This window comes from Mobula birostris, chromosome 13, assembly GCF_030028105.1.
Source record: "Mobula birostris isolate sMobBir1 chromosome 13, sMobBir1.hap1, whole genome shotgun sequence".
Lineage (NCBI taxonomy): Eukaryota > Metazoa > Chordata > Chondrichthyes > Myliobatiformes > Myliobatidae > Mobula > Mobula birostris.
Window position 1 is genome coordinate 27,751,428 of NC_092382.1, and position 27,771 is coordinate 27,779,198.

Consider the following 27,771-nt stretch of genomic DNA (forward strand, 5'->3'; position numbering starts at 1 on the left):
GTTTAAGTGCTAATAATGTTTTTAAAGTCCTGCCGGCTAAACTATAGTGGTTCAGGACAATATGTCGCGATGCTATGTGTGAGTTTGCATTGATCAGGATGTCAGAGTGTTCCTATTTTGACGCAATCCATCTATTGCCATAGGTGTCAATGCCAGGCGATGTTAAACTGAAAGGGGACGGTGAGAATCAGGTGTGACTGCGAAATCTGTATGATTTAGTGACGAGAGGAATAAATGTCCCATTGGTTAGCAGAAATATTTCACCCCACACTGCTGTAATACTCACCAGAGCGCCACCAGTGGTAGGAGGACCTAGGTCTGCTCAACCTGCCTTGCCATTTCGTTGACTAATCACTCCCGGTCGAGGACACAAGATTGGTTCCTAAAGGGAATTGCCTGCAATATAGCGAATAGATACCCCAGAGAATCCCGGCACAGTGTACAATGCAAGGATCGATTGGAAATGGGTATTGCGTGACTGTGGGAGAATGGGCGCAGGTGGATCAGCCCATGTCAAGTCTTCAGTGGACAGGCAAAGATGTTTGGAAGTGTTTGCCTCAGTTTAAAAACAAAACAGTGTTCTCCTTTAAACCGCAATGAATGTTTAACCCTCTTGTTACTTTTTTTCTTACAGAGCAACAAAAGCTGATCACAGCTGTCCTTAAAATGGATCGAGGTACGAGCAGTGGAGGAGTTCCAGTGACTTCAACATCAGGAAAGGACACGGGTATGTTGGCGAATTATTTTAATTTATAAATATTCTGCTGACTCTGCGTCTGAGTTTAATTCAATATCGGCAATGCGCAAAATATTTGTGAAAACTGAGCGGGGAGATGAGAGAGAGAGTTAACATCTCTGGGGAAAACACAGTCACACGTGGAAGGAGTACAATTACCGTCTGCTGCTGCTCCTCTAACAGATTGTGATGCACATTAAAATAGCGAGTTACTCCAGAAGACAAGACATTCTGCAAATGCTGAAAGGTTTGGGCAACACAAAGGCACACAAAATATTGGCAGAGCTCAGCAAGTCAGGTTGCATCCATGGAGAGGAATAAACATATGACGTTTTGGTGTGCTGCTCAATTTAAATAATGATTTAAAAGATCTTACTCTCAATTCCCCCCTCCCCCTTACAAAGAAAATACGTAACCTTAAGATAAGAAAGCCCAGCAGAGAACAAAAATAGAATGTTAATACTTAATCATTGAAAATAAACGGGGGAATGCAAGAACAGTCTCCAAAGACGTCAAAGCAATGTTATTAAGCCCAAACAGCATAATTTCTAAAGACAGAAAAGCAGCGCCATTATTCTTTAACTTACTACCTTACTTAACAAAAGAACTCTCACAACACGATGGCGCAATTCAGCAGGTCCGGCAGCCTCCCCCACCTTCTTTATAGGGCCTCTGCCCCTTTCCTCTTCAGTCCTGACAAAGGGTCCCGGCTCGAAACGTCGACTCATCGTTTCCACGGATGCTGCCCGACCTACTGAGTTCCTGCAGCGTGTTGTGAGTGTTGCTTTGACCCCAGCATCTGCAGATTATTTTGTGTTAACAAAAGAACTGAAGCTAATTATCTATTAGTAAACACTCCGTAATATAAGAAAATTTCTATATTAACTGTAAGCAAACTATCATTTAATTAATAAAGAAAAAGGAAGATAGAAACAGATAACCAAACCAGTTAACAATCTATCCACTGTATTAATTCACTCCGTATACTAAACAGACCTCAAAAAAGTCATTCTACAGTCAAACCAAGAAGTTCACCTCTTCTTTAAGTAATCCATCGATCAAAGGATATCTTCAGCATACAGAAATCTTCAAAGCCTGTTTTCTTTCAGAAAATAATTCAGCAACTCTAATACCCTTCCTACATCAGCCGATTCCACGATAGAGTAGACAAAATCCGATGCCGCTTGGGGATCTAAGAAGACACGAGGTGTAGAATCTTTAAGAAATATTTTTAATCTCGCCAGGTATCTGAGCGATGGAAAAAGTCTTTCTGCATGCGTTATCTTCATGACAGATATGAATTTGATCCGTTGTTCCATAACTTCCTTCGGATAATCTTCATTAAAACAGGCCTCAGAACCGTTAAATTTAAAAATTTTCTGTTTTCTTCCACATTTTATGACTTGGTCTTTAACTTTAAAGCGAAGAAAGTTGACTAAAGTAGGTCGAGCTTCAACTGACGAAGTGAAAATTTTGTGAGGTCTTTCATTATCAGGAGGCTGAGATAGAATATCCGGAAACAGAGATTGAAATAAATTGGCAAAATAATCCGATAAATTCCCACTCTCCGCACCCTCTCTAAGACCCACAGTTCGAATATTATTTTGACTCAATTTTGCCTCTAAATCGACAATTTTGCGTTGAGACTGTTCCAAGCAGATTGCAATATGCACAATCTGACGTTTGGATTCTTTAAACTCAGTATTTAAGGAAACAATATTTTCCTCAATAGTATGTAAACTGTCGGAACGACCTCAACTCAGAAGTGTTATTGTCCATTTTGTTGTCGAGACACATCAACGCACGTTCAAAAGCTCAGCCCAGACAGGCATACCTTTTGATTTTTCTTTCGAAGTTTTTCCCTTTCCATTGCTGGGTTCAAAAAGCTGTTTTCCACTTCTTAAAGGATACGACAGAATGACCACTATTTCCCGCCAATATTCAAAATATAAAAGTTGAACAATTCAAAGTTTAGACTGGGGAAAAGGAGGAATTAAAGGCAGCCACAGAATTTCTGTATTACTCCATTGAGCTGCAAGCGGAGTTCCGTCTTTTTTGCTTTTCTTCTTGGGGTTGTGTTCCGGCTTTTTTTCTCCTTTGCCAGCTTTCTTTCTTTGGGGATGGTGGGAGGTTTGGGGGTATTTTCGCATTTTGGGGTTTATCGTGGGATTTTTTTTTCACACATTTCCTGTATTTTTCCCCATTATGGAGTTCCGGAGCATGCGTGTTTTCTATTTGGTTATACTCATCACCGCCATCTTTAATTAGCCCGCGATGATATGCGTGTATTGTTGCGCTTAAGAACAATATCCAAATTATTAAAGGAACAATTTGTAACAGAAAAATTGTCCTGGTTAATCCATACGGACCTAATGTAGATGATCCTTCTTTTTTTTTTAATGTATTTGGTTTATTACCAGACTCAAATGAATATACGCTGCTGATGGGAGGTAATTTCAATTGTTGTTTAAATACTTCGATTGACAAGAATTCAACCAATCAGCAGCTTCCGAGTTCTTCAGCAGCACTTATTAATTCCTTTTTAATTGATTATGGTTTGATAGAAATCTGGAGAAATTTACATCCTAATGATAGAGATTATTCTTTTTATTCACATGTTCATTAAAAAAAAATCGAGAAATGATTATTTTATAGCTGATTTCCGATTTTTGTCCAAAATCCAGAAAAGTGAATATGACGCTATTGCTGTTCCGGATCATGCGCCTTTAAGCTTAACTTTTGAGTTAAATGATGTTAGTAATGCAAACTTGCCTTGTGGCTTTCCAGAAAACTCATTACAAAGTTCGACTTCTTCAAATTTGTAGAGATTCAGATAAAAGATTTCTTTCTTTTTAATAATACGGAAGATGTCTCAAAATTGATTAAATGGGATAGACTTAAAGCATATTTGTAAGGTCAGATAATATCCTATTTGGCTAAGCTCAAGAAACAGACAAAGCAGAGTTAGATAGAATTTCAAAGCAAATTATAGAACTGGATAACACTTATGCAGTTTCTCGTAATGTTGATTTATTTAAATAAAGGGTTGAACTTCAATCACAATATAATTTACTATCAACTTATCCTACTGAAAGAAATTTTCTTAAATTAAAAGGTCAAATTTATGTATTTGGAGATAAAAGTTCCAAACTATTAGCATCTCAGCTTAAGGCAGTTAGAGCTAAAAGACAATTAAAAAAAAATTCGTAAGGGAGATGGTAGTTTAGCTTGCAATTATGAAGATATTAATAAAATTTTTCAAGACTATTACAGTGAACTCTATAAATCTCAGTTTCCAGCTGACCCTTCTAATCGGTATGCCTTTTTACAAAAGATTGATTTTCCTAGAACATCTGCTGAAGATCCGCAAATTCTTGATGCTCCTTTTACTGAACCAGAAATTCAGAAAGCTATTCTTTCAATGCAATCCGGTAAAGCTCCTGGACTGGATGGTTTTTCTGTAGGATTTTATGAATTATTTGAAGATTTGCTTACTCCGTATTTGTTGGAAATGTTTAAATATCCTTTTCTGTTAGGAGAGTTAGCTTCCACATTTTATGAAGCTTCTATTTCTTTAATTCTTAAGAAAGATAAAGACCCTACTGATTGTGCTTCATATAGACCTATTTCATTATTAAATGTGGATGCTAAAAGTCTTTCAAAAATAATGGCTAATCGGATGGAGAATATACTAACTAAAATTATTTCTCAGGATTAAACAGGTTTTATAAAAGGCCGTTATTCTTTTTCTAACACTCGGAGATTGTTAAATGTTATATACTCATCCCTCTCTAAGAGTCCCCAATGTGTTGTTTCTCTAGATGCTGAAAAGGCATTTGATAGAGTTGAATGGAAATATCTATTTAACGTTTTAGAGAAATTTAGCTTTGGTACTAATATTAATAAATGGATTAGATTGATATATAAAAGCCCTATTGCCACTTTTATTACTAATAACTGCAGATCCCCATTTTTCCGACTTTCGCTGGGTACGAGACAAGGATGTCAGTTAAGCCCTTTGTTATTTAATTAGATGTTGCGAACATTGGCTATTGCACTTCGTGAAGCTAAAGATATTCAAGAAATTTCCATAAATGGGACTATTCATAAGATTTCCCTTTATGCGGATGATCTCTTGGTTAATGTTTCGAATCCTGAAGAATCTATTCCTAGTTTATTGAAAGTATTAAATGAATTCGGATTGTTTTCTGGATATAAATTAAACCTGTATAAAAGTGAATTATTTCTTTTAAATGATTCTGCTTCTATATATGATGATAATCCTTTTAAAGTTACGGATTCTTTTAAATATTTAGGTATTATCATCACTAAAAGTTATGGAGACCATTATAGAGCTAATTTAGTTTCCTTAGTGCATTTTATGAAGCATTTTTTTCCTAGTTGGAATCCACTTACACTTTTGCTAGCCGGTCGAATTTATGCAATTAAAATGATGATTTTCCCAAATTTTTAATACGTATTTCAAAATATTCCTATTTCTCTAACCAAGAAGATTTTTTATCAGGTTGACTCTATTGTTTCATCTTTTGTTTGGAATTATAAAAGACCAAGAATTGGAAAATGTCATTTACAAAAATTGAAAAAAGGATGGAGGTCTTACTTTGCCTAATTTAAGAATGTATTATTGGGCGGTTAATATACGTTATGCCTGTTCTTGGTTATATTGGACCGATAAAAAGGAACGACCACCATGGGTTGATCTGGAATTGAAAATTGTGAAACAATTTTATTTAACATCGTTTTTAGGAGCTCCTTAACCTGTACAATTAGCCAAAATTTCTATTCTAAATATAAATCCTATGATTAAGCAGTCATTACCAGTTTCGTAAGCTTTAATCTTAAAAAAATATCCATTTTAGTTTAATTTATCGGAACTATTTACTTAAACCTTCACTTAGTGATCCTACCTTTTCTCTTTGGATTTGTTTCAAGAAGGTCGGTTGATGTCCTTTGAGGAATTAGTAACTAAATATTCTCTCTCATATTCACATTTTTGCAATATCTTCAGGTCAGCCATTTCTTACAATAATATTCAACTGATTTTTCATATATAGAAGATTCTGAGCTCTTAGACATTATTTTAAAAATGATCCCTTTCGTGAAAGGTTTCAGTGGGAAACTTTATAATTTACTATTACAACAGGATAACTATCCTTTACTTAAGATTAAGCAAGATTGGGAAAGAGAGCTTAACATGACCTTGATAACAGAGGATTGGCTGCGAACTTTGAAGTTGTGCCAGTCATTTTCTAATTCAATTAAAAATTGTACATCGCTATTATTTGACAAAGGAGAAATTGTCTAAAATATTTCCTAATGTAAATAGTCAGTGTGATAGATGTAAAACTGAGATAGCTAGATTGACACATATGTTTTGGTCGTGTTCTGTATTGAAACAGTTTTGGAAATCAATATTTCTACAATTTCTAAAGCTTTAAAAATCAATTTACAATCTAATAAGTGGACAGTTTTCTTTGGTATAATTCCTGAATATATCATTGCATATCTGTATCAGACCAACACGTAATTGCATTTGTCACATTATTGGCTAGAAGGGCTATTTTATTAAAATGGAAAGATGCCTCTGCTCCCACTTTGATACAATGGTTCCCTCAGGTGATGTTATGCCTTAGTTTGGAAAAAATTAGAAGTCGAAATTTTGATCATAGATTTGACTTCGAGAAAACGTGGAATTCTTGTGCCCGCTATTATCATTTGATTTGAGTTAATTAAGATGGTCCTTTTCTGATTCCTGGGTATATGGATTTCGTTGGCGGATTGATGTTTTTTTTATGGAAGCTTGTATGGCGTATAGCTCCGGGTTTGTGCTCCCAATGTTTTTGTTTTTTTCCTTTTTTTGTTATTAGTTTTTTTTTACTTAGTAGGGGTTCTTTTTTCCTTCTTTTTTTTCCAAAAAAATAGCTTTAACATTTTGTTATTATTATTATTATTGATACACTGTTCAGTTTGGTTGATAGTTTAACTCTTATTCTACATATGGATATGTTGTCTTGATTATCTTGATGTATTTTACTTTGTTGTAGATTTTCAATAAGAAGTAATAAAAAAAAGATTTTAAAATGAAATGATGTTTTGGATCAGGAACACAAGGAATTGAAAGTAATGTGGCAGCATCTAGAATTTCTGTCCCCTCATTTCCAGTCCGATGAAGGGCCTTGGCCCGAAACGTTGATTGTTTATTCTCCTCCATAGATGTTGCCTGACCTTTTGAGTACCTCCAGCATTTTGTGAGATATCCCAGAGACTTGCTGAGGAAGGGGTTGACCAGGCAGGCAGACAGTAACCCAGAGCAAAGTGGTGGTGATGGGCAGTACCAGGAGAGTGATGGTGATGGGTTACTATATTCTCAGCAATAAGCAGAGTCCTTTCCAAACAGAGAGGTATATTCCTGGGGACACGAAAGAATACCCTTCAACAGATGGAACTACACCCTTTCCTACAACCCCGGCGCCCCCCAACACGCACCCCCCGGCCCAAGACCGCTCTTCCCCTACTCCCAACCCCGCCGTGCTTGGTGATCTTTAGGTTCCAGAGAGAAAGTTGCTGCCCAATATGGGGTCAGAAATTTCTTTAATGCTCCTCATTTTCTTTCACAGGTCCGAGCTCAGAGATCACTGAGCTCCTGACAGGCTGGGACGATTTCCAGCTGCTGCAGTTGACGGATTTCTACCGGGACAGGCTGGAGCAGGCGATGGAAGGAGGGGTGCACGGAGTGAGCCTGGCGTTAACGGCCGAGAATCAGTTCAGTGGAGAGGAACATCGGGTGAGTGGGAGGGAGAATGGGTTTGAATTCTCACACATCACAGGACTGATGGCTGTCGGAACTCTGACTCACCGGGTATTAAATTAGATAAAAGAGCAACTAGGAAATAAATACTGAACGTATAATCACAAACATGTGAATCTGACGTGAAAAGACCCCGCGGACTGGTGGGTGGCTGCTCAATGTTCAGAGTGAGTTGAGCAAGTAACAGTTCTGTGGGCTAATAGTATTAAGTGGAAATATGTCAGGAAGTTTCAGTCTGGAAAGAATGTTGTTGTTCGTCCATCGTCGTCGTCGACGAAAACCTCGACATCATTATGATGATGGTGGTGTCGAGACTAGCGCATGATTTGGATTTAAGTGAGGGAGAGTTGCGCAGCGTCAGCCGCACTCTCTCTGCCCAATTTCCATCTGGATCCAGTGGCAAGACAGAGTTGAGACAGAGATGGGACTAGGCGCAGTGGATGACCAGGACGTCTTCTGTGTCTAGTCATGCTCTACACGTTCCACGACGCCTGCAGTGGCCGCCTTCTTGACCGTTGGACCTTCCATTGGTCTCGTCCGCTCAATCCGCCGGAGTCTGTCGTCACATGCTGGGATAGACAACTCCCTCTCTCACAGAGGATTTGAGATCTGTCGGCTTCCCTCACCTGGTTTGGCCGGCTTGTCGAAGCGGTTGCCCGGGGTGTGGCCGCTGTCTCATGCAAACAGCTACGGGGAGCCACAGGTGAGAGCTGAGTGCCAGGAGGGGACCAAAGGTGGGTTAACCGCCTTGAAAAGCACGCGACATGCTCCTCCACCAGAGGTGCTACACCGCTCTGACACACCATACATACATACATACATACGTGCATAGAATGTACAGCGTCACGGTAGGATGTCAGTGAGTGCCACAGGAGCTGGAGTGTGTTCTGTTCTGGGTGGAGATGATTGTGTTACAATCTGTAACTGCAAACAGTGTGAATCGAGGTATACTGTCATGTTGTAATGTGTAATCACTGAATTAACCTCCACTGGAAAAGGCAAAGGAAAGGCATCAGGTGTCAACCCGTAATCTGCTGTCATGTTGGACACTGGCGGATTGAAGAGATGAATCATATCATCTTTTCTGCAACTTCTCTGAGACTGTTCACTCTGTTATAAAAACTTTCCTGACTACTTTCTTCCTCCGTGATCGTGATTTTCTGACTTCTGTTTTACACCATCAAATCTGGTGAGGAATTATTTATGGATTTGGAGCCACGTCAATGAAGCGGTCAGAGACCATCCAGAATCTCACTGACCGGTGGACCGGGTTCACGGTGAATGTCCCTCCGTGTGCTCTGCACTCAGAATGTACAGTCCATGTCCAGACAGGATCAGCACCCGTCCGGGTGACTGCTCAGTGTGATTCCGTTACAGAGCACATCATTTACTTCTCATTCTCTGTGTGAATCTGTCAGTCCCCAATATGTTCACCGTTACTCTTCACAGAAAATCTCTGATCTCGCTGATAAGGGAGAGCGGGCGGACAGTTCTAAACTCCTCCTGAGCCTGGTGATGGAGAAAGGCTCCCGCGCCCGGAGGGTGATGTGGGAAACGTTTGTGAAAGTGCGGATTGGTGTCCCAAAGTTGGACAAAATACTAAACGAAATACAGGAACATGGTGAGATAGTATCACAGATGAATTTAATTTTGGATTTAAACACTACCCACTTTATAATTTTACACATTTCCATTCCTCAAATTGTTTAAATCCAAGCAGGTTGTGTTCCAGATCATCGACCCGTTCCGAAGTTTCCCAGAGAGCTGAAAGGTAAGTGAAGAAACAGCTGTTTCCACCAAATATTAGTGTTGTGAAGGGCCATATCGTTTCTGAGCTACGGGGATTTGCCCAGGTAATTGGTGGCACTGTGACACAATGCACATTAAGACACATTGAGGAGAGTTTTCACAGGACAGTATGAGGAACAACTCAAAGAGTTGGGGAGTTCTCTGAAAGGGATCACTCTTCTCCGGGTCCTGAAACGACAGGTCCACCGGGGTCAGAATGGAGAGGAGGAGGATCTTGGGGAGTGAAATTCTCAGAAATTCTTCTCTCCAAAAGGTGAAATCCTTCCACTACAGCTACACTACCTGTAGAACAGCCCTCATCCTGGATCACTTTTCAGAACTCCATATAACCATATGACAATTACAGCACGGAAACAGGCCATCTCGGCCCTTCCAGTCCGTGCCGAACTCTTATTCTCTCCTAGTCTCACCGACCTGCACTCAGCCTATAACCCTCCATTCCTTTCCTGTCCATATATCCACCCAATTTAACCTTAAACGACAACATCGAACCTGCCTCAACCACTTCTGCTGGACCCCAATTCCCTCAGATCCTACAGGTTATCACTTTCAGAATTGGCAGCCCATTGACGTTCTCGTCACAGAATAACAATGAGTTACAATAACAATTTAATGAGAAAATCAAGAAACACCCAACTGCTCTGTTCAACTCCAAAGCAGCATATGAACCCCACTCTGTTCACATCTGCACTCCCTTAGTGCAAACACTGCTACAGTTATCCAGTTTAATTTCCCACTCAATAATCCTGGGAATTCCATCGGGAGACTTTGTCAGTGAGGGTGAGATGTGGGACAAAATCCTCAACTTAGTCCACAGAAACTAAAATTCGTATGTGTCTGTGTTGTATGATGGACATTGTGGAAGGGTGAGAGATGGGAATTAGGGCAGGGACGCCGAGGGTTGTGTGATTGCGGCAATTTGCCTGCAAACCTGTTCTTCACTGTTCTTCATGTTGTCTGCCGAGGGAACAGACACGGCAGTGAAATTCCCACATCTATTTCTGAATACGAAACAGATTCTCTTCCTGATTATTAAAGAACATCATTTCTACCGCTGTTAAATTCTCTAAAGTAACGATTTCAACAATCAATGATTTTCTACGCTCCCCATCTCACGCAACTACATGGAATAGAGAACCTACACATCCCTGATAGGTTCCTGACACACTGTGAGACTCCACACACCCCTGGCAAGTTCCTGACACGTCGTGTGACCCCACACACCCCTGACAGGGCCCTAACACATTGTGAGACCCCACACTCCTCTGGCAGTCCTGATACACTGTCAGACAGCACACATCCCTAGCAGGATCCTGACACACTGAAAGGCCAGACACACCCTTGGCAGGTTCCTGACACACTGTGAGACTCCACACACCCCTGTCAAGTTCCTGATACGTCGTGTGACCCCACACACCCCTGGCAGGGACCTGACACCCTGTGAGGCCCCACACTCCTCTGGCAGTCCTGATACACTGTTAGACAGCGCACATCCCTAGCAGGATCCTGACACACTGTGAGACCGCACACATACCTGGCAGAGTCCTGACATGCTTAGATCCTGCACACTCCTGACACACCCTTCAAACTCTGTGAAATCTTGGACACACTTTGCAGAGCCCGAACATACTTTTACACGTCCTTCCAAAAGTTTGTGTTTAGCTGTAGTGTAGTTGCAATTAACTGTTCCCTCACTTCATGCAGACCCTGTCTTACATTGACATCTGTCTTCCCCTAATTCAGGATCTCAATACTTGGGACATCGCCATCCCTTTCCATATCTGAGACAGATGGTCTCTATGTCCAGAATGCTCTCCCACTGACACTCCAAACTCTTACCATGCTACATTTGCTATATTACATCTGTTGCCTAGTCAGGACGAAGGAAGATACAGTTTAGGCTAATAAACCTCACTGTAAGGCCGGCGGGGCCGGATAAATGAACATGCTAGGATGTTTGGGTCTGAAGTGTTTGGTTCATTTGGAGAGAGTGTTGTGGATCAGGTAGTTGACCTTGAGAGTAGATCAGCACGTGGAAGTGTGATGTTGTTGCCTTTATGAAGACTTGATTGAGAGAGACAGAATTGGCAGCTCAATATTCCAGAGTAACAATATTTCAGATTAGAGAAGGGAGGTAATACAGTTGGAAAGGTTTACTTGCTGATCTGGCGAATTTTACAGCTCCACTCAGAGAGGACATACTGGGGAGTTCAAGTACTGAGGAAATATGGGGAGAGCACAACGTTAAGATAGATACAGTCACTGTTGGTTTTTTACTAAATATCCCACAGTAGTCATCAGGAGATAGAGGAACTGATATGCAGGCAAATTCGGGAAAGATGGAAAAGCATCAAGTTTGTTACAGAAGGTAATTTTAACTTCCCCTGTGTCGCTGATGGCGTTACATTCTCTATCCCGTGTTTCCTTATTGCAAGAATATTTTAGGAATCTGTGATGGTGCCATGGGAACACAGAGGAGAGGACGTAATGCACCTGGTATTGGGATGTAAGCCTACAAGTTGCTCAGATATCAGCAGTGGAACCTTTGGGAACAGTGAATACTACTCCTGTTCTCAGATGAATAAAGAGAGGTCTGCAGCTTATAGAAACATAGAAAACCAACAGAACAATACAGGCCCTTCGGCCCACAATGCTGTGCCGTACATGTACTTACTTTAGAAGCGACCTAGGGTTACCCATAGCCCTCTATTTTTCTGAGCTCCATGTACCTATCCAGGAGTCTCTTAAAAGACCCTATCTTATCCGCCTCCACCACCGTCGCCAGCAGCCCATTTCACGCACTCACCACTTTGCATGAAAAAAAAACTTACACCTGACATCTCCTCTGTACCTACCTCCAAGCACCTCAAAACTGTGCCCTTTTGTATAAGCCATTTCAGCCCTGGAAAGAAGCCTCTGACTATCCACACAATCAATGCCTCTCATCATTTTATACATCTCTGTCAGGTCACCTCTCATCCTCCGTCGCTCCAAGGAGAAAAGGCTAAGTTCACTCAAACTATTCTCATAAGGCATGCTCCCCAATACAGGCAAGGTACTTGTAATTCTGCTCTGCACCCTTTCTGTGGTTTCCACATGCTGCCTGTAGTGAAGTGACCAGCACTGAGCACAATACTCCAAGTGGGGTCTGACCAGTGTCCTATATAGCTGCAAGATTGCCTCTCGGCTCCTAAATTCAATCTCAGGGCTGATGAAGGCCAATGCACTGCATGCCTTCTTAACCACGGAGTCAACCTGCGCAGCTGCTTTAAGCGTTTTATGTACTCGGAACCCAAGGTCCCTCTGATCCACCACACTGCCAAGAGTGAGGTGTGTAGTATTGGGTGTGGGAAAGATAACTTGGGGGAAGGCAGATTAAATAGCAAAGGGTTAGATTGGGAGCAGCTGTTATTGGGCAAACTCCCATTTGGCCTGCGGGGTTGATTAAAAGTCAGCAGAAGATCAAAAATTGCGACCGGGATTAAGGGGGATTAAAGACAATAACGGAAGCTCCTGTAGAACTTGACGAGAGGTGTAAATTTAGTCTGAAAGGCAGAGATGATTTTTTTGATACTGAAATGAGACACTGAGTTACGGAGAATGAAGAGGCGTGTCAAAGAATCCATCGGGATATAGACCAGTTGTAGATGTGGATGGGGAAACATCAGATGGAGTTTATTCAAGAGAAGTGTGAGTTGTTGCAATTCAGGAGAACAAATGTATGGGGACGTACGGAGTAAAGGTCACGACCCTGACATCATTCATGTCTGCAGGGATCTTGATGTCCATGTCCAGAGCTCCAGAGGCAGGCGGGATGAGTTTGTGGGGACATCAGGCTGGTACCAACGTTGCGCGCCGAAGGGCCTATTCCTGTGCTGTTCTCTGCAGGTCCTGTGACAGCTGAAATCCTGTACCACCTGCTACTGAAATTCCTCTGTCTCTTCTTCACCACCCGACCTTTAATCAGCATGGTTTTCAGACTTGTATTTGAACTCACAGACCAGTAGCATCTCCCCTTTCTCCCCTTTCCACAGACGTTGTCTGACTCGTACTCACATCCACAATCGCGTCCTTCTACAGCTGTGCTGCAGAGGGCAGGTCAACGTGCTGCATAACTGTGGCGGACTGGAAGGGTCTATAACGGGCAGTCAAAACTGCCGACACATCACCAGTACCCCCAGACTACCTTCCATCAGGGACGTATATACAGAAAGGCTCCGGAAAAGGGCCCGCAGCATCAGGAAGGATCCCACCTATCCTGCCTGTGGGCTGTTTGCCCCTCTCCCATGAGGGAGGAAGTGACGTATCATCCACAGCAGGATCACCAGACTCAAAATCAGTTACTTTCCTCAAGCAGTAAGACTGATCAACACCCCCAACGACTAAACAACCCCTCCACAACTAACAACCCTCACCCCACCAGCAGCACTATCGTAAAATGTTCTGTCAGACCAACCTGAGGTCAATGTGACTCCTGTACCGTATATATTTGTATTTATTGTGCTTTTCATTGCGTTCTTTATCTGAGTTTTTTTTTTGTGCGACATCAGATCCGGAATAACAACTATTTCCCTCTCCTTTACACTTGTGTATCTTGAATCTGTTGAGTATTTGCAACGCATACTCTTTAAGAGACACGGGACTGCAGATCTGCCGTCTCAAACCATTTTCTGGAGAACCTCAGTGAGCTAAGCAACATCTGTGATGATGGAAGGGGGAAACTATTTGCGTTTTGTGTCAAAATGCTGACTGATTCAGTCTCCTGAACAAGACATTGACATCGTCTCCCCCAATCACCCACCCGCAGTTCACGTGCTGATCCACAAATATACTTTGTATTTTGAATCAGTGATGGTGGGAGGGGAAGCTTTGATTCCCCGACCCGTTCCTTTGACAGAATACCCACTACCCTTTTCTATATCTCCATACGCCGCATCAGCACTGGGCTTTCAATTTTCTTCCACAGGAACAATGATATCTGTGGCAGTAGTGGGAGTTTGTTCAGTACAGTGACAGTCGGGTATCAGGAAACTACCAGGGAAATACTCACCGTCACAGCACAGTTAATTGTGAAATGTGATGATCTGCTGTTTATCTAGACTGCGCCTCCCTGCCCAGTTTGAGGTCTTTTAGTCGCAATATTTTATTGTACGAACATCCACTGGTGAATCCGATTAATGCAATAGCTTTCAGCTAACTCTTGTGTACTTAAATACTGAGTTCTGAGTTCAGACATCTGACAGTTTGTCCACTGTCTGTTCCCATGGAAGATGTTCAGCAGAAACACAAGGAGACTCTGCGGGCACAAACTGAAACACTGAGAGTGAACACGATCCTGATGAGGGAGAAGGTGAAGGTTTTCCAGCTGGTTGATCGATACGCTGAGCTCACGGTCATTTCTACTGTTCGAGATGGGAGACTGGTGGAACATGAGCTGCTGGCAAGAGACAGAGACCACGAGGAGTGGAGAGAAAAACATCTCCGCAGAGAGCTGGAACAAATCCGGACTGATCAGTTGTTCCAGAGCAGCTTTTCCCCGAGTAAATCCAAATCCGGGAGGTCGGCAACAGTGGCCGGAGTCGCGGGGATTGGTAAAACAACAATGGTACAAAAGATTGTTTATGACTGGGCCAAAGGGAAAATATACCAACAGTTCCAGTTTGTATTCAGTTTCAAATTCCGAGACTTAAACTCCATTAACTGCAGAATAAACCTGAGGGAAATGATTCTGGATCAGTATCCTTACTTTGGGAAATCCTTGAGAGATGTCTGGAAGAACCCAGAGGGATTGCTGTTTATATTGGATGGTTTGGATGAATTCAAACACAGAATCGACTTTGCTGACAGTCGGAGAGATACAGAACCCAAGCACCAGTGCCCAGATCCCGAGTGGTGGTGTGAAGTGTCTGACATTGTGTACAGTTTAATCCAGGGCAAGCTGCTCCCAGGATGTTCAGTGTTGGTAACCTCCCGCCCCACCGCTTTACATTTATTGGAAAAGGCGAAGATTAGTGTCTGGGCTGAAATCCTGGGATTTGTTGGGAAGGAGCGGAAGGAGTATTTCATCAGGCATTTTGAAGATCAGACAGTGGCAGAAGCTGTTTTCAAACACGTGAAGGAGAACGAGATCCTCTACACCATGAGCTTCAACCCCTCCTACTGCTGGATCCTCGCTCTGGCACTGGGCCCCTTCTTCACACAAAGAGTCAGGGACCCGCAGCGAGTTCCCAAGACCATCACCCAACTATATTGCTACTATATTTACAACATCCTGAAAAACCACGGCCGTGAGATTGAGAACCCCGGTGATGTGTTACTCAGGGTTGGTCAGATGGCCTTCAGAGGAGTGGCTGAGAAGAAGATTGTATTTACAGATGGAGATTTGATCAAATACAATCTGCAGCCTTCCCAGTTCCTGTCCGGGTTCCTGATGGAGCTTTTGGAGAGAGAGGATTCTGCCCGGTGCGTGGTGTACACATTCCCACACCTCACCATCCAGGAGTTTGTAGCTGCTGTCTCACAATTCCTGAATCCACATCCCGGGGATATCCTGAAATTCCTCACTGAAGCCCAAAACACGACAGATGGGCGATTTGAGGTATTTCTCCGTTTTGTTGCTGGTTTCTCCAACCCAATGACAGCTCGGGGCCTGGAGGAGTTTCTGGGTCCATTTCCTCATCAAACAACCTGCCGGGTGATTGACTGGGTGAAGGAGGAGGTTAAACGTCAGAGTGGAAACACGAGGAGTGAAGCTGGTAAAAGGAGCCTCCTGAACACATTGCACTACCTGTTTGAGTCTCAGAATCGTGGACTGGCTCAGGCCGCACTGGGATCTGTGGAAACACTTTCATTCAGTGGAATGACACTGACCCCGATTGACTGCGCGGTCCTGTCTCATGTCATCGGACTCTGTGATACAATAAAACACCTCGACTTGGATAACTGCCACATTCGGTGTGAAGGAATCCAGCGGCTGGGACCCGGGCTGCACAAGTGCCAGGAGTTGAGGTAACTTGATTTATCTCTCACTCTGAACTGTGAAACTGTCCAGTTGTGTTGTTTCAATGTAAAGGGATTTGTGTTCCACTGTCGTAAATCAGATAGTAAATCCAGCCGATCGGTGAGTTGCAAAGTAATTTGGCTAAAACTGTAGTAAATCACATAGTAAAGAACTGTGTCAAATACCCACAGGATCAGTCAGTAAATCCCCAAGTACGGGAGGGTTCTGTGGTTCCTTGTGAAGGGATGTTGGAGACTTCATCAGATCAGTGAACAACGGCCATTGGTTTAATGGTAGTAAATCACAGGAATGGCCGTGTTTCTCGCTGCCTGTGACATGTCCATTGACAATGTTCCTTCTCACTGTTACCAACACCCAGACCGACACTGACTGCAGTAGGTGGGTCAGAGATTCACACTCCCTTCCCGGTGAGGGACAAGAGACCGTCAGCAGACTGTCCCAGTGAGAAGGAAAGAAATACCATTTTGAGATAGTCCTCCCTGCCCTTGCCGGTGTGTGATTATAACCATCATCGACCTGTGTGACTGTGCTCACTACCAGATACCCAGAACCCATGGACACATCTCCTCTCCCGATTGTGGACCTCAGTTCCGCCTTATGGATATCTCTTCCCCATCCCCCTCCCTCCTGTGGGTTCACATTTCCTCAATCCCGTCCCGTTTATGGGGTTACTCATCCCAATCTCCCTTCCTCCGGTGGGATCTCTTACCCATCCCCCTTCCTGTTGTGGGATCTCTCTTCCCCATCCCACTCCTCCTGTGTGTTCCCTCGTCCCCATCGGCTCTCATCCTCCGAGATCTCTCTTCCCAATCCCCCTTACTCCAGTGGGATCTCTCTTCCCCATCCCCCTTCTTCCTGTGGGATCTCTGTTCCCCACCCCCCTTCCTCCTGTGGGAACTCGTATCCCCATCCCCCTTCCTCCTGTAGGATCTCTCTTCCCCATCTCTTTCTCCCATCCTTAACCCTGCCCTTGCCGCCCCTCTCACGTCAGTAACACTTTTCTAACCATCGAGGAATGAGACAGAATATGTGGAGTTTACAGGGTCACACCGACAGACTAAATTACTGATATTCGGTGAATACCCTGGAGTTGGGCAGTGAGGGACATTGACAGTGATGGGAACTCCGATCAGTGATTTACTGAAGGGTTTAATGTTTCCTGAAATATCTGAGTGAGAGAAATTCCCTCAGACCCACAGTTTGAATCACTTTGTTCATCAATTTGTCTGTTTGTGTTTAGACTTGGAATGAATGAACTGGGAGATTCAGGAGTGAAACTGGTGTCTGCGGCTCTGAGGAACCCGGAGTGTAAAATACAGAAACTGTGGTAAGTACCAGACTGTGGGAGATTGCATTTACAGTCACTGGGTGTCTGACACTGAACATTAATGTGATCAGAAATTGTGTTACTGATAAACACTGGGGATTTGTACCGTGTCCTGTCTCTGTGTGTCATTCACCCTCACTCTCTTTCATCTCCAGGCTGATCGGTGTCGGTCTCACAGATTCTGGTGCCGAGGATCTCGCCTCCGCTCTCAATACGAACCCATCACTGATGGAGCTGGACCTGAGTGGTAATGAACTGGGAGATTCAGGAGTGAAACTGGTGTCTGCGGCTCTGAGGAATCCGGAGTGTAAAATACAGACACTGTGGTAGGTACCAGACTGTGGGAGATTGTGTTTACAGTCACTGAGTGTCTGACACTGAACATTACTATGATCAGTAAATGCGCTACTGATAAACACTGGGGATTTGTATCGTCTCCTGTCTCTCTGTGTCCTTCACCCTCACTCTCTCTCATCTCCAGGTTGGAGAAGGTCGGTCTCACAGATTCTGGTGCCGAGGATCTCGCATCCGCTCTCAGTACAAACCCATCACTGATGGAGCTGAACCTGAATGGTAATGAACTGGGAGATTCAGGAGTGAAACTGGTGTCTGCGGCTCTGAGGAACCCGGAGTGTAAAATACAGAAACTGGGGTAAGTACCAGACTGTGGGAGATTGTGTTTACAGTCACTGGGTGTCTGATACTGAACATTAATGTGATCAGTAGTTGTGTTACTGATAAACACTGGGGATTTGTACCGTCTCCTGTCTCTCTGTGTCCTTCACCTTCACTCTCTCTCATCTCCAGGCTGGATGGTGTCGGTCTAACGGATTCTGGTGCCGAGGATCTCGTCTCCGCTCTCAGCACAAACCCATCACTGACGAAGCTGAGCCTGGCATTAAATTCGCTGACAGACCGATCTGTCCCCGCTCTCCGCCTCCTCATACTAACCCTCCCGAGTCTGGAGTGGATCAGGTGAGTATTTGTGTTAATGTTAAATGTAATAAAATATCAGCGGATCCGCCGATTTTCTGGTGATATTTGTATGTCAGTGTTGTTGAAACATTAACCCCAGTCCCCTGTTACTGACACTGTTGTGTAATCTGTTTATTTCATCTTTATTCTCCCATCTGTTTCAGTCTGACGGTGAATCAGTTCAGTGAGACCGGAAGGAAGGAACTGAGATCTCTGCAGGAACCCAGAACCGGACTGAGAGTGATCTGTGAACGGCTGAATGTGTGAACATCCCCGTCCTCTTTAATGGCCGCGCGCCGGGTTTAATTCCCAACCGTTCTAACGGAAGTGGATCGAGTATCAGACATTGGGAAAAGCTTACTCCGGGCCGTACCATGACAAAACTCCTGTGTCAGACGCAGAGTAACTCTCCCTCCACACTGTTACATCACATAGTCACAGCGAGAGAATCTCACATCGCACCGTCCATCGCACACTCCCCGGATCAGACACAGGGTGAAGCTCCCTCCGTGTCTCCCATCAATCACCCCTTTGGTCAGACACAGATCCAAACACTCTCCACAAAGAGCCATCAAACATTCCTGTGGTCAGAATCAGAGTGAAGCTTCCTCTGCAACATACCATCGCACGTTCCCAGGGTTAAAACACAGAGTGAAGTTCCATCTGCATCATCACATTACACAATCCCGGGGACAGAAACACACTTCAGCTCCCTCCGCCACCATCTCGCTCCCACAAACCGCTCAGAAACTGAGAGAAACTTCCTCGACACGAACCCATCAAATAGTCTCCCGGTCAGAAACTGAGAGCAGCTACCACCACACCATCCCATCAAACACCCCGGGGTCAGGCACTGAGAGAAGCTCCCTCTGCACCGTCCCATCACACATTCCTGGGGTCAGACACAGGAAAAAAAACGTCTCTGTAGTGTGAGATATATCACTCCCAGGTTAGAAACAGAACGAAGCTCCCTCGATGCAGTCCCTTCACACACTCCCCGGATCAGACACAGAGTGAAGGTACCTGCACACCATCCCATCACACACTCCCAGGGCCAGACACTGAGAACACCTCACCTTACCTCACACTCCCCGGATCGGACGCAGGGTGAATCTTCTACAACACTAGAGGGGCCAGAAACAGAGTGAAGGTCCCTCCACACGGTCCAATCACAAACTTCCGGGATCAGAAACACAGTGAAGCTCGCTCAACACAGTCCCATTACACACTCCCAATGTCAAACACACAGTCAAGCTCCCTCTGCACCATCCCTTCACTCAGTCCCAGGGGCAGACACAGAGTGAAACTCCTTCCACAATGTCCCATCATTCCCATGGTCAGAAAATGAGAGAATCTCCCCCACACCATCATTGCACACAGTCCCAGCGTCAGATATTGAGAGAATTTCCCTCCACACCATTTCACACAGTCCCAGGGTCAGATACTGAGAGAATTTCCCTCCGCACCATCACTGCACACAGACCCAGGGTCAGATATTGAGAAAATTACCCTCCGCACCATCCTTTCACACAGTCCTAGGGTCAGATATTGAGAGAATCTCCATCCGTGCCGCCCTACCTCACACTTCCCGGAGCAGACAGAGGATAATGCTCCCTCGTCATCTTCCCAGTAAACACTACAGGTGTTGGACGCAGAGTGAATCTCCCTCCAGCCCAATTTATTATACATGCTGTGGATCAGAAACAGAATGTAGCTTCCTCAGAACCTTCTCATCACCGACACGCCGGCTCAGACGCAGAGTTCAGCTCCCTCCACACCATCCCATTACAGAATCCCTGGATCAGACAAATGAATCTCCCTCCACACCGTGCCATCACACACTCCCCAGATCAGAGACTGTGTGAAGCTCCCTTCGCACTGTCCTATGACACATGGGTCCCCAACCACCAGACCGCGGACCGGTACCGGTCCGCAGATCATGCGCTACCGGCCCGCGAGGAAACGATATGATTTGGCGATAGGAGTCAGCTGTACCTTTCCTCATTCCCTGTCACGGTCACTGTTTAGCTTGAACGCACATGAGGTTATTACTCTCGCGTCATCCATGTCAGCGCGGGAAGGAGATCAACTCCTCGAGCTTCCAAATGACGGCGGGCTGCAAAGTATGTTTGACATAATATCTCTGCTGGTATTTGGATCAAAGTCAAGGCTGAATATCCTGAGGTAACCATGAAAGCACTGAAAACGATGCTTCCATTTCCAACATATCTCTGCGATGAATGCAATGAAAACTAAATTGTGGAATAGACTGGACGTAAGGAACCCCGTTCGAGTATGGCTGTCTCCTATCACCCCTCGATAGGACCGTCTTGAGCCCAGGACTCCCACTGATTCAGCGATATTGGTGTGTTGCAATGATTTTATATGTTCATACGGGGAAAATATGCGCTGAGTTTTCAATATCCAAACGTTACTTAAAATGTGATGATGCTATTGACTTATATAAGCATATAACAATTACATCACGGAAACAGGCCATCTCTGCCCTTCAAGTCCGTGCCGAACGCTACTCTCACCAAGTCCCACCGACCTGCACTCAGCCCATAACCCTCCATTCCTTTCCTGTCCATATTCCTATCCGATTTAACTTTAAATGATAATATCGAACCTGCCTCAACCACTTCTGCTGGAAGTTCGTTCAATACTTACTTCATGCTCCCCTATCCTCACCTGATAATTGACTTATCACTGTATTCATGCGAGGAAAATATGTGGTATGAGTTTAATATTAAATTTGTTAGATAAACCCTTTTAGAAACGAAATTGAGTGTATTAGCCACCTATCACCGATATTCCGGTCGTGATTAACTCTTCCCCCCCCCCGCCCCCGAACAAAATCGACAAAAACGATTTGTAGAAAAATGATCGGCACGCGCACGCATACACAGCTGACGCATGCGCATTGGTGCACGCGCAATGCTTCATGGTCATTGCAGTCTTTATCGGGGTAAACCCAACGTATTTGTCTGCTACTCTTGTCCGTTGGCAACCCTACCCATGCCCTCCACCCCGAGTCGGCCGGTCCGCAAGAATATTGTCAATATGAAACCGGTCCACAGTACAAAAAAGGTTGGGGACCGCTGCTATAACACACTCCCCGGGTCAGACAGAGTGAGGCTCCCTCCATACCGTCCCATCACACAGTCCCGGGATCAGACACAGAATGAAGCTCCCTCCACTCCGTCCCATCACAGAGTCCCAATCACAGGATGAGAGACAGAGAATTCCCTGCACACCATCCCGCGATACACTCCCAGGGTCAGACCTGGAGAAAATCTCACTCCCAGCCGTCCTATTACAAAATTCTTGCATCAGACACAGAGTGAGAATCCCTCCACACCTTCACATCACACGCGCATAGTGTCAGTCATTGAGATAATCTCCCCCTGTACCATCCCATCTCCTGTGACCTGCTCCTTCTTCCAGCTGTCTGTGTATTTAAAGAGAAGGAATAATCAGACCCCTCTTAGGCCTGCAGGATGTTGTAGGGACCGGTGCTTGGAGCCCAGTTATTCCCAAACAGTGTCAACTATTTGGCTGAGGGACCAAATTCAACATTTCCCAGTCTGTTATTGACACAAAATGTATATTTATACATCGTTAATAATACAAAATGTATAGTTATATATTGATCGTGACATAAAATGTATACTTATAACTTTTTAATGATACAAAATGAATAGTTATATGTGGACAATGACACATAATTGTATAATTGATGTTCTGTGTGTTATCTGAATGTACTTGCCTGTGATTCTGCTGCAAGTCAGTGCTTCTCTGTGCCTGTACCTTCCCGTATTGTGCTCTTGTCAATAAATTCAACAGGACCTGAGATAACACAGAGAGATTTGAGCAGAGATGATCATAAGACCATACGACCATAAGACAGAGGCGCAGAATTCGGCCACCCGGCCCATCGAGTCTGCTCCACCATTCAATTATGGCTAATCCTTTTTTTCTCCTCCTCAACCCCAGTCCCCAGCCTTCGCCCCGTAACCTTTGATGCCATGTCCAATCAAGAAACTATCAAACTCTGCCTTAAATACACCCAACGACCTGGCCTCCAGAGCTGCACGTGGCAACAAATTCCACAAAATCACCACCCTTTGTCTGAAGAAAATTCTCCGCTTCTCTGCTTTGAAAGAGCGCCCCTCTATCTTGAGTCTGTGCCCTTTTGTCCTCGTCTCTCCCACCATGGGAAACATCCTTTCCACATTTACTCTGTCTAGGCCTTTCAACATTTGAATGGTTTCAATGAGACCCCCCTTCATCCTTTTGAATTCCAGCGAGTACAGACCCAAAGCCATTAGACGTTCGTTATATGATAACCCTTTCTTTCCTGGAATCCTCCTTGTGAACCTTCTCTGGACCATCTCCTTGGCACCTCGGTAGGTCAAATGTAAAGGGACAGTACACTCTGTTACGTTCTCCGTAACGGGTTAAAGAACCAGTAGAAATGGAAAACACCTGGAGTCTGGTATTGCTGTTAACTAAAGCTATTTTATCAGCAACTATGCAATACAGTACTATAAAATCAGATACATCAATCAGGTTAGCAAAGTTCATGCATATATAAGTGTGGAAATATAAAAAAGCCAAGCTTCTTCAAGCTTAGGAGGTGATGGATACAGTTTTACGATGATAGGTAAATGAAGTCAGTTCAGTTCGTGTTATTGAGTTGAGTACTCTTGGAGAGAGAGAGGTGTTGTGGTCGTCCGCGTAAGCCGATGCCGTATCTTCAAGCTGTCCTCCGAAATCCGTCTAAAGTCACTGAATGTGACCACATAAAAGGGAACCGTCTTCAGTGATAAAGTTACCTACCCAGGCGAGGGTTGGACACACTGACAACTTTCCCCTAGTCACCCCTTTGCACACTGCAAGAGCCACTGATCGATTCTCCCGATCGATCCTCCAAAACCCACCCTTCTGTGGGCACACAAAACTCGTCCAGTGTCCGAATGTGTGTGTGTCTGTCTAACAACCAGCTGCCCTTGTATTTATCCAAGCATGCTGAGCACCAACTGTCCATCAAATAACACCACCCTCAGTCACCATGGCGACTCACGAGCTGCTCGTTGCTCTCTCTCTCTCTCCGAATCAGTTGCCCCTCTCTCTCTTGTTAAGAGATAACTCAGGATATCGTCACAACTGTCATATGCAAGACACTGAGCCATGTTGATGAGCAGGCGGATATTGGAGTCCAAGTTCACAGCCCCCTGAATGTGGTTACAGAGATTGACAGGGTGGTTCAGAAGGCAAATGGCATGGTTGACTTTACTAGTCGAGACACTGAGTTAAAAGACCAGGAAGTTGCGTTGCATCTTTATAAAACTCTATAGCAGTGTGTACAATTAATTCAGTGTCTGTGTGTTGTTGCAGCGGCCATAGTCTGAACGGACAGAGTAAGAGTGGTGATCTTGAGGCTTTATCTCTTCGAGGCTTCAGCGAAGAGAAACTTCAGTCAGTGAAAGAAAAATAAATAAAATCTCGTGATAAACTACATCTGCTCAGTGAGGACAGCAGAGATGCCAGGCAGGACAGATCACGCACTCCCAGGTCAGAAACAGAGTGAATGTCCCTCGATGCAGTCCCTTCACGCACTCCTGGATCAGACACAGAGTGAATACTCTCCCAGAGTCAGACATTAAGAAAATCTAACTCCGATTTGTCCCATTGTAAAATTCCTGTGTCAGACACAGAGTAAAGCTCCCTCCACACCATCCCATCACATACTCCCGGGATCAATAACAGAGTGAAACTCGCTCAACACAGTCCAATTACACACTCCCTGGATCAGACACACAGTGAAGCACCATCGCATCGTTCTATCACACACTTCCCAGATCTGTCAAAGTGTGAAGCTTACTTCACACCATCCCGTCACAGACTCCCCGGATCAGACAGAAAATGATTCAAAATGTTTCTGTGTCAAAATTTCCGTCCACAGCGTCCCATCACACAGTCCACGGATCGAATATAGAGTGAAGCGCCGTTTAACCGAGGGAGGCGAAGATGGCGGCGCGACGGCAGCACGCGTGGCCTCTCCGGTGAATGAATTATATCTGTAATCTGTCAAGGAGGGGACCGTGCACAATTCAGTTTTGATGGAGACGCACGTGAGAGTAGGGAGGAACATTTAAAAAACTTCAGAAATGCCCGCTTCGCTGCCGCTGCTACTGTGTGGTACCCGGAATCTCCGGAGCAGAAGGCCCCGAAATCCTTGGCTTTGCATGCTTCAGCGGCCCAGGTGAGGTCGAAGTCGCTTGGCAGAGGATGGCGCTCGGGAGGCTGTATCGGAGTGGCTGGTCAGAGGCTCGAAGTTCCCGGACGGACGGACTGAGTGTCGGCTGTGGTCGGCTGCTTCCAAGGCATCGGCAAGCCTCCCTTTGCCGCCTGCTATCGGGGACTGGGGAGTCAATCGACTCGGGGACTTTGAGACTATTTTTACCGTGCCCATGGTTTGTTCTTCATCAAATTATGGTATTGGTTTACACTGCTGTAACTATTTGTTCTAGTTATGTGGTTCTGTCAGTGTTAGTCTTTGGTTTGTCCTGTTTTCTGTGATATCACTCCGGAGAAACATTGTATCATTTCTTAATGCATATTTGCATTTCTAAGTGACAATAAAAGAGGAATGAGTGTTCTCATAATCTAATCTAACCCGTCTCATCACACACTCCGAGTATCAGTCACAACGTGCAGCTCCCTCCACACTGTCGGATCAAGCACTCACAGGGTCAGACATTGAGAATATCTCACTCCGGCCTCTGCCATTACAAAATTCCTGTGTCAGACACAGAGCGAGCCTCCTTCTACAACGTCACATCACACAGTCACAGGGTCAGACTTTGAGCGAATCTCACTCCGGTCTGACACTTACAAAATTTCTGTGTCAGACATAGACTGTAGCTCCCTCCACAACATCCCATCACACAGTTCCCCGATTGTACACGGAGATAATCGCCTTCCACACCACGCAACCTCCATTCACTGAATCAGACACGACGTTAACCTCCCTCCGCACTGTCCCATCAAACACTCCCTGGATCAGACACAGAGTGAAGCTCCCTACACACCGTCCCATCACTAAATTATTGTGTCAGACACAGAGTGAGGCTTCCTGCACACCGTCACATCACATACCCACAGGGTCAGACATACAAAGAATCTCACACCGCACCACCCTACCTCACACCCTGCGGATCAGACACAGGGTAAAGTTCCCTCTCCACTGTCCCACCACACATTCCCAGATCAGACACAGTGTGAAGCTCCCTCCCCACTATCCCATCACACATTCCCAGGGTCAAACACACAGTGAAGCTCCGTCTGCACTATCGGATCACACATTCACAGGGACAGACACAAAGCGAAGCTCCCTCCACATCGACCCATCAGACACAGAGAAAAGCTCCCTCCACACCGTCACATCACACACTTTCCGGATCTAGCACAGAATGTAGCTCCCTCCACATCGTCTCTTCACACACTGTACAGATCAGACACAGAGAGAAGTTCCCTCCGCACTGTCCCATCACACTCCCAAGTGAGACACAGAGTAAAGCTCCCTCGACACAATCCAATCACACACGCCCCGGATCAGAAGCAGACAGACACAGATTTAAGATCCCTCCACACGGTCCCATCATACACTTCCAGGCTCATACACAGAGTGAACCTCACTCCACACCATCCCATCACACACTCCCCAGATCAGACACAGACTGAAGCTCCCTCCAAACCGATGGATCATGCAATCACAGGGTGAGAGCCAGTGAATTTCCTGCACACCATTCCACGATACACTCCCAGAGTCAGACCTTGAGAAAATCTCACTCCGGACCGTCCCGTTATAAAATTTTTGTGTCAGGCACAGAGTGAGGATCCCTCCACAGCCTCACATCACACACGCACAGTGCCAGTCATGGAGATAATCTCCTTCTGCACCATCCCATCTCCTGTGGCCTGCTCCTTTCTCCTGTTGTCTGTGTGTTTAAAGAAAAGGAATAATCAGGGCCTTCTTCGATCTGCAGGATGTCCCAGTGGTTGTTGTAGGGACCGGTGTTTGGAGCCCAGTTGTTCCCAAACTGTGTCAAGTATTTAGCTGAGGGGCCTAATTCAACATTTCCAAGTCTGTTATTGACACAAAATGTATATTAATATATTACTCATGACACAAATATATTTATATATTGATTACGACACAAATGTATATTTATCTATTGTAAATTATGTAAAACCTATATTCGCATATTGTTACTGACATGTGTTGCCGCTCATCCCCTGTTGTTCTGGTCCTATTAACAGGATGCGTAAAACATATTTCTATATTGTTACTGACAGAGAATTGTATAATTTATGCTCCGTGTGTTATCTGAATCTACTTGCCTGTGATACCACTGCAGGTCAGTGTTTCTCGTAACTGTGCCTTCCCGAACTTGCGCACTTGGCAACAAATTCAACAGGACCTGAGAAAACTCAGTGAGCTTTGAGCAGTAATGATCATAAGACCATAAGACAATAAGATCATAAGACATAGGAGCAGAATTAGGCAACCCGACCCATCGTGTCTGCTCCACCTTTCAATCACGGCTTAACTTTTTTTGCTCTCCTGCTCAACCCCAGTTCCCAGGCTTCTCCCCGTAACCTTTCATGCCATGACCAATCAAGAGCCTATCAACCTCTGCCTTAAATACACCCAATGACTAGCTGCATGAGACAACAAATTCCATCAATTCACCACCCTTTGGCTAAAGAAATCTATCCGCAACTCTGTTTTAAAAAGGCGCCCCTCTAACCTGAGTCTATGCCCTTTTGACCGAGACTCTCCCACCATGTGAAACATTCTTTCCACATCTATTCTGTCTAGGTCTTTCAACATTCGAATGGTTTCAATGAGATCCCCCTCATCCTTCTGAATTCCAGCGAGTACAGACCCAGAGCTATCAAATGTTCATCGTGTGATAACCCTTTTGTTCCTGGAATCATCCATGTGAACCTGCTCTGGACTCTCCCCTTGGCACCACGGTAGGTCAAATGTAAAGAGATGGTAC

The 27,771-nt window shown here is 44.6% G+C and overlaps 1 protein-coding gene across 3 annotated transcripts; it reads left to right on the forward strand.

Annotated features, from left to right (window-relative positions):
* Positions 1 to 600: 600 nt before the first annotated feature.
* On the forward strand, positions 601 to 23,113 carry LOC140208628 (NACHT, LRR and PYD domains-containing protein 3-like). 3 transcript variants are annotated; one of them, XM_072277449.1, is made up of 10 exons: positions 601 to 727; positions 7,375 to 7,541; positions 9,015 to 9,186; positions 9,283 to 9,336; positions 14,645 to 16,382; positions 17,636 to 17,722; positions 17,878 to 18,048; positions 18,204 to 18,374; positions 18,530 to 18,697; positions 18,862 to 23,113. In XM_072277449.1, the coding sequence occupies exons 1-10, from the start codon at positions 601 to 603 to the stop codon at positions 18,962 to 18,964; spliced, it is 2,958 nt and encodes a 985-aa protein (XP_072133550.1). In that variant the 3' UTR covers positions 18,965 to 23,113. The 3 variants fall into 3 exon arrangements, with proteins under 3 accessions (XP_072133550.1, XP_072133551.1, XP_072133552.1); XM_072277450.1 differs by having other exon boundaries at positions 9,286 to 9,336; XM_072277451.1 differs by lacking the exon at positions 9,283 to 9,336.
* The last annotated feature ends 4,658 nt before the right edge of the window (positions 23,114 to 27,771 follow it).